A 20,232-nucleotide genomic window follows, 5' to 3' on the forward strand; every position below is an offset into this window, starting at 1 on the left:
GACAAGTTCTAAATTAACAAGTCACATTTCATTTTGAAAACATATGTTTGTAATTCTTCAGTCTTTCTCAGCATATTTTCCACTTTAGTGAAGATGGAAAAGGTCTTTGTTTCTTTCTTTAAATGACACTTCCTTTTCTCCTCTTGTCTGAAGCAATTATTCCTATAGTAGTAGATATTTTCTTTTTCATCCTTTGATGTGTTACTTCTAAGTTTAGTCTGGTTATTTTTTAAAGGACTAAAGTAATATTCAGAATTACTTTCACCATCTGTCTTCAGAATCTGTCTTTCCATTTAGTATTTTTTGAGGAGAAACTGTTTGTTGATGATCACTTGGGAATGACAGGAGTTTTTCTTGTAAGGATTGATAACTGTATAATCAGGACTGAAAAAAAATCCAGCTGTATTCTGGGTCAGGTTACACTCTACTGCGAAAAGGTGAGACCCATGGACAAAAGATTATACAGAGTGAACCTTAGCACTCAAGTTGTATTACATCAGAATTGCTGTGAGAAACACAGTGGAAACTGGTATCTTTCCATGTCACCTACCTAAAACATGAAGTTGGGGTGTCTGAGTTTGCTGTTCTGGGACCAGCTCTTCAGTCAGATCCATGTATTGCTGTCTATATTCTTTTGTGCTGGATGTATCTGTCTTATCATTCGTGTACTTCTCAGCATTACTATAACTGTTTTGTGGTCCTAACAGCAAAAAGGTCCTGACAGTCGCATCTTGTCAGAAGCAAATTTCTTGTACTCTTATTTACCGACTTTAAACTCAGAACCTCTTCCATTGTTGGTTTTTAAAAAATGGAAACTATTTTAAGAAAAGATAGATTTTTCTGCAAAGTCATAGCACTTTGTGTAAATGTGTGCATGCATTTTTGTGTTGGAGATGAGCCTCCAAGTGTTCCTTATCTTCAGGCAAAGAAACAGTTGCTATCCTCTTGTCTCAGTGTTTTTTGACAAGCCCTGTCTGTTTTTTAAAATGTTCTGTAGCTTCCAACTGCATTACTCCTTCCACATTCCTACCATCTGTGTTCTCAAGACCTGAAATCATCAACATTTTATATTAAACTTGGTAATTACCAGCTCCTTTACTATTCATTCTCCTCCCTTTTTTGCTCCTCTCCAGTATTACACTGTGCCTTTCTCTGCACATGTTTCTCTTGCCTTTTATTATGTGTATCAACACCATTGATGAAAATTTTCTTCTCTTAAAAAAAGACAGGCAGAGAAAACAAGAGGAGTGGTTGCCCTCAAGGGGAGCAGCGTATGTGTATGGAGCTCTTCTACCCAGTGGATTACAGTCTGGTTCAGATCTTAGGGGTCAGGGCCAGAGGAGAGGCAAGTGGCATGGACGCCATTGTGATGGGAGTTTGCTAGACCATCCAGTCTAACTCAGCACTGGTCAGGCCACACCTAGAGTACCAGCCCAGTTCTGGGCTCCCCAGTAGAGAGAGATGAAGCTCCTGGAGACTAGAGTGAAGGGCTACTGAGAGGAGTAAGGGGCTGGAGCATCTCTCATGTGAGGAAGAGCCTATGAGAGGTGAGACTTAGCCTAGAGAAGAGAAGGGTCAGAGGAATCTTGCCAGTCTCTTGGTAAAATTAAATATCTGAAGGCTGAGTGTGACAGGATCGAAGGCAATGGGCACCCAACCAAAAGACAGGAGGTTCCGTATGAACATAAGGTAAAACTTTTTTTTTACTGAGGGCACAGGTTGCCTAGAGAGGTTGTGGATTCTCATCCTGGAGATACTGAAAAGCCATCTGGCTCCAGGTGATCTTGCTTGAGCAGGGGGCTTGGACAAGAGGACCACCTCCACAGGTCCTTTCTAACCTCATATATTCTTTGATAGGATGAGGAAATGGATAAACTCTTGTTTAAATAACTTGAGGAAGTCTGTATTACAGACGTGGTTCTTATGGGAACTTCAACCTCCGTTTCTTCGCTAGAAAGGCAACACAGTGGAATGCAAATGGGGAGAATTTCTAGAGAGTGTCAGGGTACTTCTTGACTCTGGTAATGAAGTAGGCAACTGGGGGACATGCACAGGTGGATCTACTCTTCAATAGCATAGAATTGCTGGTTGGGGGTGTAATAATAAATGACCGTGCTAGCCGTAGCTATAGTGACTGTGAGTGGAGTTCAAGATCCTGAGGGAAGTGAAGAATAAGTAGTAGTAGACTGAACAAAGAAAATTTGGCACCATTGCTGAATGGGGTGTGTGATTCAATGGCTGTGAACACATATACAGCTGACATAATGCCTTGTTTGCCTCCATTTTCACCAGCAGGATCTCCCAGGCCTCTGAGCTTTGTAAAAGCTTTCAAAGAGGTGAACTGCCAGCAGTAGATAAGTACCAAGTCAGGATTACTTGTGAGAACTTGACCCATAGAAGTCCATGGGGTGCAACAGACTGCATCCAAGGGTGCTGAGAGAGCTGAGTAATGTCTTTGCAAGGCTACTCTCTATTGTCTTTGAAAGGTCCTGGAGATCAGGGAAGGTCACCAATGACTGGAGAAAGGAAATGTTCCACCCATCTTCAAAAAAGGCCAAAAGAACCCTGGGGTCTTGGTAGGCCGCCAGTTAAATAAGAGCCAGCATTGCACCCTTGCGGTAGAGAAGGCTGGAAGTGTCCTGGGCTGAATGAGCAGGCCCAGAGCCAGCAGGTCAAGAGAAATGATCACTGATACCCTTTCTTTCAAGAAGGGTGTTGACATACTGGAGCAAGTCCAGTGGAGGTCTACCCAAATGGTTAAGGGGCTGTAACACAGGAGAGCTGCATTTGTTCACACGGGAGAAGAGGAGGCTGCAAAGGGATCTCATGGCAGTTCACAGCTAGCTAATGGGAAATTGTACAGAAGACAGAACTCTTCCTGGAGGCAGACAGTAATAGTATTAGAGAGGATGGAAACAAGGTGAAACATGGGAAATTCTGGTTTGATTATCAGTAAAAAATATTTTCATGACAAGAGTAGTTAAGCACTGGAAGACATTGTCCAGAGAGGCTGTGGAAGCTCTCTTCTTGGAGATACTCTGAACTCAAGTGCTAAACAAGCTACTGTAAGTGGAATGGCTTTGAAAACTTCATGACCTCTGGAGGTTGTGCCCAACTCACATGATTCTGTAGGTGATATCTACTCCTTTTTCGTGAGACCGCTTATCAGAGAAAGCATTTAAATTGATGTCATGATTTCTTGAGAGCTCAGTCCTGGTTGGTGCTTGTTTCTTTATAATCTTCTGGGTTCTTTGTTGTTTTTTTCCCCAGGATTTGAAATCTACATTCTGTATGTGTGAAAACTGGAGAAGAACAAGCACAGCATGTTAGCTGTTCAGTAACAGACTAGCTCTTGAATGTGATTTAAGAGGATTTGTTAGTGTTCTTGTTTTCCTTTGTTAGTATATCTCTTTTTTTTTTTGCCTGGCTTCTGATTTTTACCCCCATCTGAAGTGTATTATTATAGTTTAATAACACAGACAGGTTAATACTTTCAATACAGTTCTTTCTGGTCTTGGAGAGTAATGAAAACCTTGTGCTTTGAGCTGATAGGTTCCTGTTTCTTTTTTTTTTCTTTTCGCCTACACTGACGTAATTTGCAAGGGTGTACTTTGCCTTAGTGTCATTTCTGTGAAGAATTTACAGAATTCTTAATTTCTTGAATCAAGCTTGTGCAGCTACTAATCTAATAGTTTATTGAAGTCCAGTGGTTTTATTTTGCTGTTTGCTGTGTGGCAGTTTGCATTCAAGATGTTTTTGTTTTGCTGTTCTCAACTTTTCTGTTGGGGCCTTTCACACAGTTTTTTTTCAGGGCTTGGTAATGCCACTGGTTTATCCCATGTAATTCCTCTTTCTGGATCTCCAAACTCTGCTTCCCTGCAAGTTCTGAGGGAAATAGGAATTATCTATCACACCTACAGGTGTTCCTGTGGACTCTTGAGCTCTGTCTTTCTGTGGCCATTTCCCTTCCCATCTGAGGTTCACCCAGAAGTTCAGAGGTAATCCAATACTGAGGAGTTCTACAGTAAGGCAGTCTAAGCTGGACCTTGAAGCTTAATGGTTGCAGTGGGGCTGTAGTGCAGGAAAGCATACACTGTTTTGGACTGGAAATAATGATGTGGGTTATTCCACTGTTATTTTCTAAATCAGATTTGAAAAGAAGATATGGTCATGATTATGGACAGCTCAGCAGAAACATCTGTTCAGTTAACCTTTAAGCAACAACAACAGGGAGGCTGCAGTGAAGAAAATACCCTTTAATTAAATAAATAGTATTAAGTACTCATCTTGAATATTAAGTATGGCCAGTTCACTTCAGAAGCTATGGAAAGAATCTGAAGAAGGGCACCAAAATTTACATAAGCCATAAAAAATTCTAAAGAAAAATTATGGGATTTGGGCTTTTTGATCTACCAGAGCCAAATTAAATGTGAAGAGTGGCAACTTAGTTACAATGAAATGTTGTATTTCATACAATAGGCAACTAACCCATGGAAGTCTTTTGCATACTAAAAGTTAGCATTGATTGCTAGCGGAGTTTAACTGATACAAACAGAAGATAGTGGATGCATACATATGAGTAGCAGCCACAGTTACATAAAATGGACTGAAATATTTATGGTAAATAAAAATCCCCCTTTTCAGTCTTAGCCAGCTAAGCTAAATAGAAATAGAAATCTTTCATTTGACAATTTTCCTAGTAATTGGCTATTATGTGACCTTTCACAATCTTCATCTAGATAATCTGTTCCTTGCAATTATCAAGGGTTCATTCAGCCTCTGATTTTACCTGATATTATTACCATGTGGCACCACTCACATATTACTGACTGATGAAAAATATAGTATCTTGGCTTAACATTGCAGCCATTGTTTAACAGAATTTACAGATTTTTTGGTGACAACTACAGCTACTTTTCCTTTTCTTACCCAAGAGCATTCGCACTTATTCTGTATTATAGACTTGCCAACTGTTAGAGTATCCTTTTAGTTTAGTTGCATTTATCACAATCGCTTTGAATGGTAGTTGTATAAGTGGAAAAATTACTTATAGATAGGTAATGGCATACCTGAACAGTCAGCAGTATTCTGTAGGAGATGGAGAAACTTCTTCAATGATTTTCATACTAGAAATACATGCAAGTTCACTTAAAATTATTTTTCAGGTGGGTAAAAGTTAAGTTTTATAATTGCTAAGTATTACTTGGCACGGAGAGCTCTAGCCGTGGAGAACTCCTTGACACAATTGGATCCCCGATCATTAGCCAAAATAATGAACAGGAGAATCATTGTTTTGCGTTATTATATAGAATTTAGGCTTAAATAAGTGCAAGTGGATCTTGTTAGAGTTTCTGAAGAATGTGTCAGAATTTAAACAATCCAGAGACTGACAAGAGCACATATAATAAGAAGAAGTAATAATAATTGTAATAATTTCTGTTCCCCTTTTTAGTCCCCTGGCCTTTTTGCAATGGTAGCACTTTTTTCTAGACAACATTGGTATGGACAAAGCATATGACCTTTTAATACTACTCTCTGCAGCCATTCTGTATTTCTCTGTGATAATTTCTGACTCTTGGGCTTAATGTGAGGTCTGTTCTACAGGGATGCCACTCAGACTCAAGAGCAGAAAGTATCTAACTTGGCTTTTAATATGCCTCAAGCTATCAGCTGCTAGCAAAGGAGTTTTTGATGAGTGAGTAAGGCTCCTTCCAGCCGTCATGAAGCATAATTGTGGTGGCTGATACAATGGGTTTATGTTTGAGAAAGATGGTTCCAGAAACTGAGAGAATGTGTCCACAATACAAACAGAGCCAGAAGACAGTGCAATGCTCCATGCTATGACATCCTTTTAAGATATTTTGGAGCTAATTGCAGTCTAAGGCTTAAATCGCAAGCAGGCAAAGCTAAGCCATTATCTTATGAAATTGCAGTGTTTCTGATGGGCATTCTGCCCAGCTGAGTGGTTGTTTCAGATATGAATCATGAGCTATGGTCAGTTACTCTAGATTGCATAGAGTGACTACACAAGAAGGCCATTAAGAGGCTACAGCTTCCCAGTTGATAATAAATAATCAATAGTTCCCTAAGTAAAGAGTTCTGAGTAATTCGGTAGCCACCTAATTACAATTTATATATCCTGGCTTTGCTTAAGAAAATGTCATGGGACACAGCATTATTAAAATCACGATACGAAAATTGTGCTGTTTCTCTTCTATCACAAGGCCTTTTATGCTGTCAGAAAGAAAATAGACTGACTTGACGTGACCTATTCTTGACAAATTCGTGTTGGCTGCTGCTCAGTTCCTTCTTAACTTGCAGGCATTTGTGTATAGTGTGGTATCTTCTGCTTTAATCATTGCACATATTCTCCAGAGCTTGAAGACAGGAAGACCAGGCAAGATATTTAAACAATTGAGATGTGCTGTGGTATGTGGTTTAGTACACAGCTTCTTCTTGAAAAGGTTATAGGTCCCCTATTGGTTCTGGGTTGTATCTGCCCAGAATGTGTCCACAGGAACATCTTAGGACACCCTAGGGCATCTCAGAAAAGAATCACTTGTCTATGTGTAGGCCATAGAGTTCTTCTGAAGCTGGCTAAGTCTGTAAATCCTTAGCTGTGCTTATCCCCTTCTTTCAACACAGGTGATACATACGTGCTGTATACATATAGCTGGCAAATATAATTTTGCCGTTTTCCTCTTACCGCTCTGAAATCCATCTTTTAACATTTATTAAATAGATTCGTATTTGGGGATTTAGCAAGTCAGTCTGTCAAGCTCAGATGATTTGAATGCATTTAAGTAACATTTATTCAGCTCCTTGCTTGTTTCGGGGTGAGATCTTACCCTTTTGCTTTTTGTTACTGCTGGTAGTTGTATTAAGCACCTCAATGCAGCATTTGTGGTAAAGATGGATACAAAAAAAAAGCAGTATGAACATTAGCTTTGTCTCCATATCTCTCTAGTTTTTCCCCTGTGTTTCACAGTGGACTAAAGTTTTCTTTCATCATCTTCTTGCTCCAATGCGCATATGGAATTATTTCTTCTGGAGTTTGATGTGTCCCTTGCCAACTGTGTCTAATTTTGGCCCATCATACCATCTTCTGCTGTGGCATTCTTGCTTAGTAAGTTGACCTCATTTCTATTCCCTGCATGCTGTGAGATCAACAGTGAGGTCCTAACTAAGACAATGTGGTCTCATTGTACAAACCACATTATTTCTTTGCAGGAGGCTTTGCACTCCATGTGGTCAGTATTGCTTATTTAAAGAATGGTGAGATTTCTTCAACTCCTTTTTCGCTAGCACCACATTATTGGGGATTCTCCTAACTAATTCTGCATTTATGAAAGTATGCCCACTTTAAATACTTTAAAAAAAAAAAATTCTGTTGTCATTCCTTCTTTCCTTTTTTCCCAAACAAGCTTTAGTCTTTTATATTACTATCAGTCATATGAATTATCAGATCTCCATTTTGCCAATTAAGTCAAAATGTTGATTGTCAGCTAAATCTTCCAAGTCCTCCTACGTACCATTTGTAGTTCTTGCATTAGTGTTCAGGCATCAAAGACTGGGATAAATGTACCACTGTCATCACATTGGCCCCTTCTTTAACCCCTCCTTTTATAAATAAACTTGTTTTGGCAGTGGTCCATAGAACAATATTTTATTTTATTTTATTTGCCCACACTATGGAGCCACGTATATAAATTCAGTATTCAGATTTTGGAGAAATTAGCTAGTCTTTCTTCACAGCATGTTCCTTTCCTCTGGGAGGGCTATTTTCCATCGTTGCTTATCTATTGCCATAACTCTAAACCTTATTGGGGCATCATCCCATGGGTGAAGATGCCAAAGTTGTTCTGCCTATAGCACCTATTAAACCACTACTTCATTACCAGTATATGCCACTGCTCATAAAAATATCGACAGATCCCTAGATTCTATGATGAGTCCTACAGCCTCCTTGTCACTTCTGATCCACTCAATCCCATTTCTGGCTGTATCATTAGAGTGAAGGTAGATGGGCATCAAAGTTAAATAACCAGTGAAATGGGTAGATTTTACAGGCATCATACCTATCAAGACCTTCATGAGGTTAATCACATGGTCTCTATTGTCCTCATTGCCCTTTGGAATCCTCTTTGTAGGTGGTGACTGTCTTGGAGACTGAGAGCACTGGCTTTTCTTAATTTGTTCTTGGGATTGGTTCTTCTCTTTTTTTTCCAGAACAGGTTCTTATTTTGAGATTACCTTTCTCTGTGTATAGAGATCATATGAAGGTTTGGAGGGTTTAGCGTGGAGAGAGCTTTTTATTCTCTGATGGTGTGCTTGGGTGCATTTTGCTGTTATATATGAATTTCAAATTTGCCAAAGTTGCACAGGTAAACTAGTTGCTGATGCCTGAAGCTGCCTAATTAAAATTTACATGTCCCCTTTTTAAACATGCTGTTTCAAGAGGAATAGGAATGTAGTCTTAGGTGCCTAATGCAACAGATGTGGGCTTATGGTATGTTGTATCAATGCTCAGGAGCACGTTTATGACTGCTTATACCTGGAACATTTTGTCCAGATGGATCTGCAGAGCTTGTGTCTAGTTCTGCTCTGTGTGAAGAAGGGTGTCTTTTTGAAGTTTTCAGTAGTTAATGACAAGGTAGACAGCCTTTAGAAATTGGTTGCCTCGTCTTTTCTGTTATGTTTTATAAGCATTAACAGGAATTAATTTGGTAAGTGCTTTTCTTGTTCCACTTTCCTGTTGTTACAGTGTGTTACCTCTTTGTTCCTTTCCTGTATCCAGCTTCTGAGCTGCTTGACGTGGAGCAGCATAAGATTCACCTCCAAATAAAGACATCTGAATTTGTATGTCTGCAAGTGTGCTAAATGTCTGAACTGCCATTAGAGATGATGCAGATCAAGTCAATACGTGAACAAAGAGCCTGAAGAGCTATTTGTCTCACTGTAAAGTAGATGTCGACTTGCTGGTCAGCTGAATAGTCCTCTAGGCTCCATTGACAGCATCAGCTAGACATCCATTGACTGTCATAGGAAATTGGAAACCTAGGCCATGTCTAGACATTTACGTTAGTTGTTTTAATCTTAAGCTGAATTCCAGCCAGGAATGCCACCACCCTCCCGTGCCTTTGGCGCAAACACTATGGAAATCATTAATAGCAAATATTAATCTTTGTCATCAAATTATAGTTTGCAAAGTATGAGTTTGGATATTGTTTTTGTTAGGAAAGTTAGCAGTCATCTCTTCTATTCACCCCCTCAAAGAATCCCAAAAGCACTTTGAGTAGTGACCTGAAGCCGCTGCTCACAGGTGACAAGCATCCAGTTTTGGTGGTCTACAGGGATATTTGATAGTATCACCTGGGGACTCGCTTGTGAATTGGTGTAGTGGTTTGACCCCAGCTGGCAACTAAGCAGCACACAGCCACTCGCTCTCTTCTCCCCAGTGAGATGGGGGAGAGAATTGGAAGGGTAAAAGTGGGAAAACTCCTGGGTTGAGATAAAAGACAGTTTAATAGGTAAAACAAAAGCCATGCACACACACAAAGCAAAACAAGGATTTCATTTACTACTTCCCATCGGCAGGCAGGTGTTCAGCCATCTCCAGTGGAAGCTGGAGGAAAATAGTTGAAGTAGAATCATCAGTTCCTTTTGATAAGAGTGTTTGACATTTGCTTTGTAATGCAAACAGATGTTGGTTATTAGCAGATATGTTTGGGGGTTGGGTGATTTTTTGTGTGCTTTCAATAAAAAGAGGAACTTTTAAAAGCCATTGTGAATTCTGCACAGAAGTATTAATTAGAAAACATAATTCTACCATTGTGCTTAATCAGAAAAACAGAAATTTAAACCTCAACAGAATAAAACATAAACTTTCCAATAAATGTTTGTTGTTCCAGCTCATTAGCACACTGTCTCTGTTGGACAGCATTTTTTAAAATACCATAAAGATTAATAGTGTATTTAAGAACTGCTTTATTGGCATGTTTCTTCAGATTGTAATTTAGACCTAGGGGTTAATTGTGCTGTCTCTATCATCAGAGCATAGAGAAGTAAATACAACCTTTGGCTTAAAAATTTTCAATTTCCACTTTAACATTTTGACTTAGGTGAAAATGCATTCTCTGGGTGAGGTAAGAAAAGAACATTTCAGTAGAGGTTGTTAGCTGATATTGTATGAGGAAGACCTCTTAGTCCTTCCAAGTTTAGCAGAGCAGAAAAAAAATGTCAGCTTGATTTCACATGGCCAGGGTATTGAGAAAAGGACTAAAACATCTTTGTTAGTGGTGTTGGTTTTGATAGACTTTTTTAAAAAAAACCTAGATGTAAAATTGCTTATCTTGTGTCTGTTCTAACTTGTTCAAATTTTTTTTCGTTGTGTAGAAAGCTTTAAATGAATCAAAAATAGCTAGATTGAACTTCTTGTTAGCTTAGTTTGGATTGTATTCCTCATTTGGTAGTGGATCTCCTTTCTGCTTAGTACTTTTTTCTTGTAACATTTTGAAAAATTCTGTCTCGTTCACTAGCTAAAGTGAACCATTATGAGTTTCTTTAGCTTTTTTGTACTCATCCTTTTCACTTTGAGCTTTAACTGACTGAATAAATTCTTCCTGTTCTATTCCCAACACAGGTTTTCATGATCTCAAATTTCCGAGCAAGTTTGGCAAAGTCACTGAGGCCGGCCAACTCTATTTCCTGCATTTTTTCCATTCATATCTCTTACTCTAAATTATGTGTACCAAGTCGTCTAGATAATGATGACTATTTTCATGCATCCCTCCATAGTATTTTAGCCTGAAATGATTCTTTCATATCGTGTCAAAATAGATCACTGGAAGCTTCTCCTCTAATTAGTTTAATTAATTAATTATATGTTTTCACCTTCTATATCGTTATATGCTCTTTTGTCTCTATTTCAGCTGTTCCAGCTCCTTAAATCTTCCACAAGTTGTGTGGTCCCATGAGCATAGGTCTCAGGAAAGGTCCTCCTCTGCCAGTTCATCAAAGGCAATGACTATCATGAAGTCAACAGTGACTTTTTCTGGAGTTTATTCTTCTTACTTTTCTTAGCCTAAGCATCTTTAACATCGTATTTTCAATCTTGTGGACATAGTTCTCTAACACTTTTAAGCTGTTACAATTAATATCTAAAGTGGTCAGTGCAGCGTGCATCTGTTTTCTGATGCAGTCCACAAATGATCTGTTGTTCCATTGCTAGCTGACCTATACTAATTTTTCTTCTTAGGTAACCCACTGCAATCTTCTCATTTTCCCTTTCTGCTGTTCTCCTTCTGTTTTTTTTTTTCCCCTATTCCTTTTTCCTTCGACAGGTACTTACTACTTGGCATTTTTAATGGTCCACAAGAACTAATGAACTTTACCTATGACCTTGCTAACATTCGCTGAAGTTCCAGCCTGTGCTTTTGTCTCAGGTGGACTGTTTAACATTTGAATTTGGTTGAACCTCTTTCTAGCATTTAGCTTGGAGTGTGTTTCTTTTTCACACTTTATAAGAAATTGTGGACCTAAAAACTTGGTGATTTTTTCCAAGTATATTAGCCAGTAAAATAATGCAGTAACTCCTCCTACAAAACTTGCTTTTCCCATGTCCTTACAACAACAGGGTTACGACGAAGGTAATACTATTCTTCTTGTATTTACATGGTAATATAACTTGGCAGTCTTCATAATGCTCTTGATTTGTGCAGCCTAGTGAAATAGCCCAATCACACTTGGCTACAGTTTCTTACTATGTTTAAGGCAATCTGAAAGTGGGTTGCTGCTGAAAAGCGACATTCTCTTTCTGCCTCTTGCAGTACATTCCAACTCCGCATGAGACCTAATGATCGTATGACCTTAGGATAACTTGGATCATTTTGCTGATTTAACAGAAAATTATGGTCCTCAAATTATTACTTTCCTATGAGATTTGTTGATCGGGCTAGTGATATGGCTACACTGTTTGCCATCAGCTGAGCAATGGAGTTTCAGCAGGACTGTGCCTTTCAGAGGCAGCCTGCAGTTAGATGAGGTTAAATATAATAGCGATTTCATGTCTGTATTACACTTTCCTGCAAAACACTGTCAGGCTTAGGGATAAAATCTTGAATTTACTGAAGTTTGGAGTAGAACCTATGTTGAAATGACTGGTTTTATTATTTCATCTTCTTTTATGTTGAAACCAAAGTTAGCTTCAGCACTTTCTTTGAGGAGCAAAGAACTGTTTGTTTAGTGACTTGTGATTCTTTTATTTGTAACTTCTCGTCTTAGCTTTTTGGGAAATTGTCTAAGTGCTTAGCTTACACTAATTTTGGCCATATACTGGTTGGTTTGTTCAAATGCAAGAGGCACTGTTGTCTAAAAATCTCCCTTTAATACTGGAGTTTAAATATTTCTGGAAAAGTTAATTTGTACAGTAATTGCATATTCTTTATGGCCTTTCTCTTGTCTCACTAATTTTATTTTCCTGCTGCTTCTGCTATGTTTCACTGTTTCTTTCCAGTTTTTCTCCAGTTTCAGCATTAGTCATAGCCTGTCCGTCTCTCACATCATGAGAAGTGTAGAAACATTATACATCCACCCTACATGAATGCAAATCCTGTGACTTTTTGGGGAAACAATGCCATATAGCAGGAAATCTCAGACAGTGGTACTGTGGGCTCATATCGTGCTGAAGGACCCTGGTACCATTCACATACAGTTTTCTTGCTATGATCAAATGCCTTCAGCGTTGCCTATTTTTCCGAGTCTATTTTCACTCTATTTGTCTTTTTACAGCGTCATATCTTTCTGTTTTACTCCTGTGAGATTATTCTGGGACAGGATGTCAGCTAGGCAAGAAGTAAATTAGCAAAGACAGTTCTGAAAGTAGGGCCAGTATTACTGGTGAAATACAGAGCTCAGAAAGGGAGATAAAGCTAATTATTGTTTAATGTTTTGGACATGTCTGCTTCTTTCTGGCTCCAGTTTGAAACAAGCACTGAGAATTAGGGGATATTACATAGCTAAACCATGTGTTAATATGCTGGAAAATGTGCTGGTTTTTACTGTTAGATCACAAATGGTGTTGTCAAATGTTTATCTCTTAGTTACCTTAAAGGATGTAAAATGAACTACAGTGAAAGTGATTGTTCTGGCAACGTTGCCTCTTCTGCTGTTTCCTCTCTTTCTCTTTTTATTTGCTGATTTGGTTTTATTGTCTGTTTATTTATTATACTAGAGGTGATACCCACTGCTAATTTGTTTTATATAATTACTTTTTTCAGTTATGAGAATTCCTTCAATAGTCAGACATATCCTCACAACGTGAAAATAAGCATTAAGTTTTATGGTAAAAGAAAGCTCCGTAGTTGGATTGCTTTTAAAAGTTATTGTAGAAAATATTGTGATTAAGACTTTTAATGGTGTTTTATCATTGAATGTTTGACAGATGTAAAAGGAAAAATAATTATAATGTTCTTCTACAGTTTTCAGTGTTTGTTGATGCCTACAGAATTATGTGTATATCTGTTTTTAGTTTTAGTGCTGAGTTTATACCAGTTATTTTGTTAAGGTTACTTGTTATCCACTCTTCTGCAAGTACAGCATATTAGCTAACATGAGCGTTAGGTTTATTTAGAAACAGCAAAGTTACTGTCTTCATTACATTTAATTAATTTGTTTTGTACCATATTCCAGGCAGATGCACAAGTACAGTAATGATCTTGATTTTTGATTGTGTACAATAGCTCTAGACATGGGCTCAAGATAGAGGGCTGTGATTAAAACACATCAATCAGTTGTAGACTGAGTTATCATCAGTAATACTGATGACTGAAGAGAGCACGCTGCTGCTGAATTAGCCCACTTGCATTTACAGTAACGACTATAATGAAAATGCTGGTTTAGTAGTAGTAGGTAATTTTCTTTGTTTTTCCCACTCCCTATCCCTCCCCATTTCCCTTAATTGGAACTCTGTTTTTATGTAATCTTAGCTGACGCTATTTCTGACACTATCTTCTGCTACCATCGGCTTATTTTCTAGATGGGAAGTGATGGAGTTTTGCGCCTCAGTAGTTCCGCTCTAAATAATGAATTCTTCGCATATGCAGCACAAGGGTGGAAACAGCGATTGGCAGAAGGTAACTCTCCACTTGTTCTCACATTTACCAAAGGTTAATTGTTTTTATGAAGAATGCCTCTGTTGCTACATTTGAGAAGTACTTTCAGAATAGCAAGTGTAGTACACCAGTAATTCAGCAAAAGGAAAAATGATGACTCCATTTTGAATTTAGTGTACATTTTTACAGCTTGCTCTGGCAGCTTATTTTGACAGTTTAAAAAAAAACAAGCGTTTTCATCACTTCCAGCCTTGGAAACATATGCATGCAACTAAATCCCACCAATATACTTTTGAAATACTGATGTTATATGGTAAATTAAATCTTGCTATGTCACACTCACTTTTGTTTTTCATTATTTTCATTTGGAATTGTTGGATGGCTGCAACAAAAATCACTGTATGTCATCTTTGTATCTTTCATTTTTAATTACCCATATTAAGCTAATCCTTGACAACTTTTATTCAATATGTTAGTGTTTGTTTTTTAGGAGAATTTACACCAGAAATGCAGTTGCGCATCAGACAAGAGATTGAAAAGGAAAAGAAAACAGAACCTTGGAAAGAAAAATTCTTTGAAAGGTTTTATGGTGAAAAGTAAGTACTGAAGCAAATAAAGGCATTTTTTTTCATTTTCTTTTAGGAGGAAATGAAAATATAATTCTCTGCTTCACATAGCACAGTCATATGCTGTAAAACTTAATAAAGGAGTTATCAAAGGCAGTCATTCCCCAGTATAAGTTGTGGGTAGAATTATAGTGGTGTGTCTGCACTTGTATTACAATTGCATTTTTAAATGTTCATAACTCATCCATAAAAATTCATTCCAAGGGGAGCTTAAGACACTTGGCCCAAGTATGTGAGTATTTTATTATTATCTTGTAAAAGATTGCATTAGGGTAATTCTTTCCTCTTGCAAAATATAAATACAGCTTCTACAGACTAGAAGACAGGTACAGATATTTCTGTAGTATGATTTTATTTATTTTCTTTTTTTTTCTAAGCTATTTGGAAAGTTTATAAACTCAAATAGTGGTTTTTTATTGTTTGACTAAGATGGACCTTTGCTGGAGTAGAATATATGACATAGAAGACACAGAAGAAATACTGACTAGAGACAGATGAAATGATAATGACTAGTCTAATTTTAGAAGTGAGATGCAAAGAATAAATAAATACCCCTAACTGACTAAAATGAATTAGATAGTATCACTCCAGGTGCACAACTGGGGTGAGTCAGCACAATTTTGTTGATGATGATGCAGAGATAGCATTCTGCAGCAGCTGAAGATTTAGTTCTTATATTCTGTTTTTTTAAAAAGCGAATTTTAAGGAAATTCTTGTGTTTTTAAAATTCAAGAATCTTCCTTTAAAAAATTGCTTTAAAAAGTTAATCCATCAATACTTACAATTACATCTGTATATAAATATACTAAGTATTAAAAGTATTAATTATTATGAAGTATAAACTAATTATTTTAAAGTTACAGATTTTTTTTCTTTAATTTTCAGGTATGTTTTAGTGGAATTTATGAATAATACTTATCAGACAAAAATGTGCCAAGGGAACCATCATCGATGACATGTCTTAGTTTTGTTGTTAGATATTTTTTATTTAGGAAATACAGGGCAGATGGAACCCTTCATATTAAGTGATTAACTTAAAGATTAAGGCATTAACTGAAGTGTTTCTGCAGTAAGAATGCTACTTCTCACAGTCCACTGCTGTGGACCACCGGGAAATGTAGTGAAAACAAGGTAGCAAATGGACAGCTTCATTTTCGTATTTTATTTTGCACATCCTTGCTAGGTGCTTTCTTCCAGTGTGAATACTATTTCTATACCACTTGATCTTTACATATAATGGAAATTCTAGGTTCTTAATATGGCAGACTTTCTTATTGTCAAGTGCTTAATTTCTTACTTAACAGCTTTGAGACCTTAATGTAGTCCACATGTTGATCTCTTTAGTATTAAAAAAAAATTAATTAGGTTTTTAGGTATGGAACATAATGGCTTTTCATTATGCATGTCAAGAGAAGAGTTGGTTACCAACTCTTCGTGTAGAAAAGGGGTATGTAAAGTATTGGCATAGGGCCTTCCACAAGAAGTAGAAGTTTAGTACCAGCAACGCATGAGCACCTCACTCTAGCTGAAGCCTATTCCTCAGTTACAAATGACTGTCACATGCACAGAGAACGATGCTCCTGATGTTACAGAGCCAACAGTCCTGCCGTGCCCGCTTAATGCTGGACACTGTAATGGTTTGCAGATAATTAGTCTGTGGTGATACATGTCATTTGGCTTGATAGTTTTCTGACATCAACATTGTTATGCAAAATGTCATATTGCACGTCATTTCCATTTTGGCTACAGTATTGAATCTGATCCCCACTGCCCTTTCTCCAGCTTGCATTGTTTCACTTGCGTTCTTCTTCCTAGCTGTTGAATAGGCAGATTCTATTTCTTGGCTGGTTGGCGAGATTGAAGTACTTTTTCTCGTTATTTACTGACTGAATGGTAGCTTTTGCTATAGTTTCTGCTTTGTGTAAGTTCCCTCACCTTTTTTCACTTTTTTTTTTAAACTTGCTTTGAGTATGATTGGGCTTTGTCTATTTTCAGTTTGATTGAAGTAGCAAATTTTGAAAGCTTCCTGAGCTATTTCTCACATGCACTGTCTGCAAAGTAGATCTCTCTTGCAGTCTAACTTACTCACTCTACAGTCAATGTGGTATTTTTGCTCTGACTTCAACTAATTTGATCTTCTGATGTTCAATAAGCAAATTCAAGTTTCACCTTATACTTAGTAAAGGACTGTCATAGTTCAGCCTCGATCGGGACCAGACTATGCAGTCTCTCTCTCACTCCCCCCACCCTCCGAGAGAATAGGGAGAGATAATATAAGAAAAACGGCTCGAGGTTTGAGATAAGGACAGGGAGAAAATCCTTAAAGTTACCGTTGCGGGCAAAACAGACTCGACTTGGGGAAAACTATTCATTTATTACTACAAACAGCAGGATAATGAGACAGAGAACAAGATAACCTTCCCTCATCCCTCCCTCTTATCAAGCTTAACATTATCTCTACTACCTCCCCCCCCGAGCGGCACAGGGGGGAAGAGGGAATGGGGGTCGTGGTCAGTTCATCACACGTTGTTTTACGCCGCTGTTTCATGGTCGGGGGAAGAACTCCTCACATTCCTCCCCTGCTCCGTTGTGGGGTCCCACCCATATGCCACAGTCCTTCGTGAAACTGCTCCGGCGTGGGTCATCTCTTCCACGGGATGCAGTCCCTCCAGAACGGCTGCCCCAGTGGGCCCTCCATGGGCCACAGCCTCCTTCAGGCATCCACCTCCCCTGGTGTGGGGTCTTTCACGGGCTCCAAGTGGATCTCTGCTTCTCCGTGGACCTCCATGGGCTGCAGGGGGACAACCTGCTCCACCATGGCTGTCACCACAGGCTGCAGGGGAATTTTGGCCAGGAGCTGCATTACTCCTCCCCCTCCTTCTTCACTGACCTTGGCGTCTGCAGCCGTTCCTCACAACAGGCTGGCAGATGCCTCTCAGGATCCTTTTTACATCTTATTCACTTCTCATCTCCTCTCCACTTCTTGCAGCCAGGCCGGACCGAGTCGGGCCCAGTCGGCTGCCTGGCGAGAGGCCAGAGGGTGAGGCCTGCAAGGCCCATGAGGCCTGCGCCTCCCCCTCTGCGCCTCTGCCCCCGCTCAGCTTCTTCACATCATCTTCTCTTCTCTTTTTTTTTTTTTGTGTTTTCCTCTTCTTGAATACGTTATCGCAGAGGTGTTATCACGGACCATTCTGCTACCAATCAGCTTGGCCTTGGCCAGCAGCGGGTCCGCCCTAGGCCCGGCCGACTCCACTGAACAAAGGGGAGCGACTTCTAGCAGTTTCCTACAGAAGCTACCACCTTAGGCCCCCCCTCACTAACAAAACCACAACAAGGACCATTAACAGATGCACCGTCTTTGTAAACATTTTTACATACTCCACAGTTCATGGCACCAAAGACTTTAGAGTGCTTCTTCCATGTCACCTCTACACATTATGTTCCTTGTGTTTGCTTTTGCCTGTACCCAGGGTGTTGATCATGCGACTCTCAGTTGTAGTACTTGTACTTGCATCCATTTATGTTCTCTTTCCACTTCCTTCTGGTTGTTCATTTTTCCTCTCTCTAACTTTCTTTAAAAAACCAAACACAAACAGAAACTTCATTCTGCAGTCATTTATCCAGGATCAGCCGATGTGTGTTTCCAGAAATTCACATTCTTCTGGCTTGTTGCCCCAGGATTACAAGGGTTATACTCTATTGTCTCAGTACATTATTTCTTCTCTCACTCTTCAGAGAGTGACGTGTCAAGATAGTGCTACCAGCTCACTAAATCAAAGCTTTAATTTTGGATAGCCCTCTTCTAAATTTTACTGCTGATTTATTCCTTCTTAAAAAAAAAAAAAATTCCCCAGTGCTGCTTATCACAGCACTAGAATATCATCGTCCTTGTGTCCTTAAGTAGCTGTTTGGGGTTTTTTTATTTGATGACTGACTGCCCTTACTTTACCGGTTGAATCCTGTCCTTATCAGCATTTTCACTAATGGCCATTTACTGCTGTCCTCATATTTTTGAACTGTTTTGCAAACTTCAGTTTTTTTTTTTCTCAAAGGAAGAAGACAGATCAGCTTTTTATCTTGTAATCTGAGATTGCCTTAAATATCCTGATATTGAGCCTTCTCCTTTTGAAAGCCTTTTTCTTCACTGCAGTATCTTCTTCAAGATATTAGCATTTCAAATACTGCATAAAGTTGATTAAGATCCAATACATGTTCTGCTGGCCTTAATCCTGCATTATCTTACTTTTCTTACACTTCTTCCTCTTCAATATGTTGCTAGAATGTGTATATATGTGTAGTGTCTATGTGACATTCACCTTTATCCTGTCCTTCATTCCTTTGCTGACTTTTATTCCATAAAGATAACTATCAGGCAATATCTTTTTGTGATGTAAGCCAGCTAGAGAAAATAGACCACTGATTTAGTTTTCAGTAATGCAGTGGATTTGTTTCCCCTCTTCATTTTCCTGAGATAACTTTTGCTCATTTACACAAGGAATTTCAGAGGAGGAAGTTACCTAAACCTAGGTAAACTAAACTTTACTCACCTAAACTTATAACCTAGACTTGCAGGCTATAGGTTCCCTGTAAGGTCTATAGAAGAAAGGCACATCTTCTGAAGTGCATTCAATGTGGGAGATGTAAATCTGCTGCTCTGAATTGCTCTCTAGAGGGTCCTTCCTCAGCGTATTGATGGCGTAGGGAGACTACGTGCATATTAAGTGACTAGTAGTAGGCAATATTAATAATTACCCTGAGAGTCCTTTTTTGGGTGCCAATTTCAGACTGTTTGGGGCTTTTTTGTGTTCAGAGATATCACTGTAATGCATCTGTTCAGTATTTTTAAAATGGGCAACCACAGATTCTGGGTTTTTCCATCTTTATTCTGTACTCCTATGTGCATGGGCCTTTGTGATCTCCGTATCCTCTGGCTGCACATTGCCAAGTTGTGTGGTTTCCATAATTTCTGAATATATTTTATGCTCTCTTATTTTCATATTATTCTTTGTTTTCTGATTAAAATGAGAACAGATATCAAAATTCTGTTAATGGCATTAGAAGGTCCTTACTACTATGAAATTTCTTTTAAGGCCTCCAACTAAGATTTTGTATATTTTCTACTATTATGGAATTGCTGAGGCACAAAGTCTCCTTGGAAAATCTTACTGATGCTGAACACCTATACTCCTGTTGTCCTTAGAAGGAAATGAGGATGTCAGAGGACATACCTTTTTTTAAAATAATCATTTTTCAGCCTTTCACTTTTCGTTTGGTTTGTTGTGAGTTTTAAAAAATTCCATTGAAGTAATAAAACCTTTTTTTAAAACTAATATTTTCAGGATCAAAGGTAAGAAAATCTTCAGAAGGGAAGTATACGTAGGAATGTTTCCTTTGCACTTCATCCCTGGGAATGAATGTATAAATTATAAATATATGTCATCTTTTTAGCTCCTTAAGAATGTTAAACTTCTTTTTAATTACAGTGAAATGGAATG

At 38.4% G+C, this 20,232-nt stretch overlaps 1 protein-coding gene across 3 annotated transcripts in view; it reads left to right on the plus strand.

Moving 5' to 3' along the window:
- Positions 1–20,232, plus strand: part of ASXL3 (ASXL transcriptional regulator 3) — a 66,700-nt gene that overhangs the window by 37,681 nt on the left and 8,787 nt on the right. For all 3 annotated transcript variants that reach the window (XM_086742297.1, XM_086742298.1, XM_086742296.1), the window contains 2 exons: positions 14,036–14,132; positions 14,602–14,707. In XM_086742297.1, coding sequence (XP_086598423.1) covers positions 14,036–14,132; positions 14,602–14,707 — 203 coding nt within the window. The remainder of the gene's footprint in view (positions 1–14,035; positions 14,133–14,601; positions 14,708–20,232) is intronic.

Source organism: Chlamydotis macqueenii, chromosome 2 (assembly GCF_036417535.1).
Source record: "Chlamydotis macqueenii isolate bChlMac1 chromosome 2, bChlMac1.mat, whole genome shotgun sequence".
Taxonomy (NCBI): Eukaryota; Metazoa; Chordata; class Aves; order Otidiformes; family Otididae; genus Chlamydotis; species Chlamydotis macqueenii.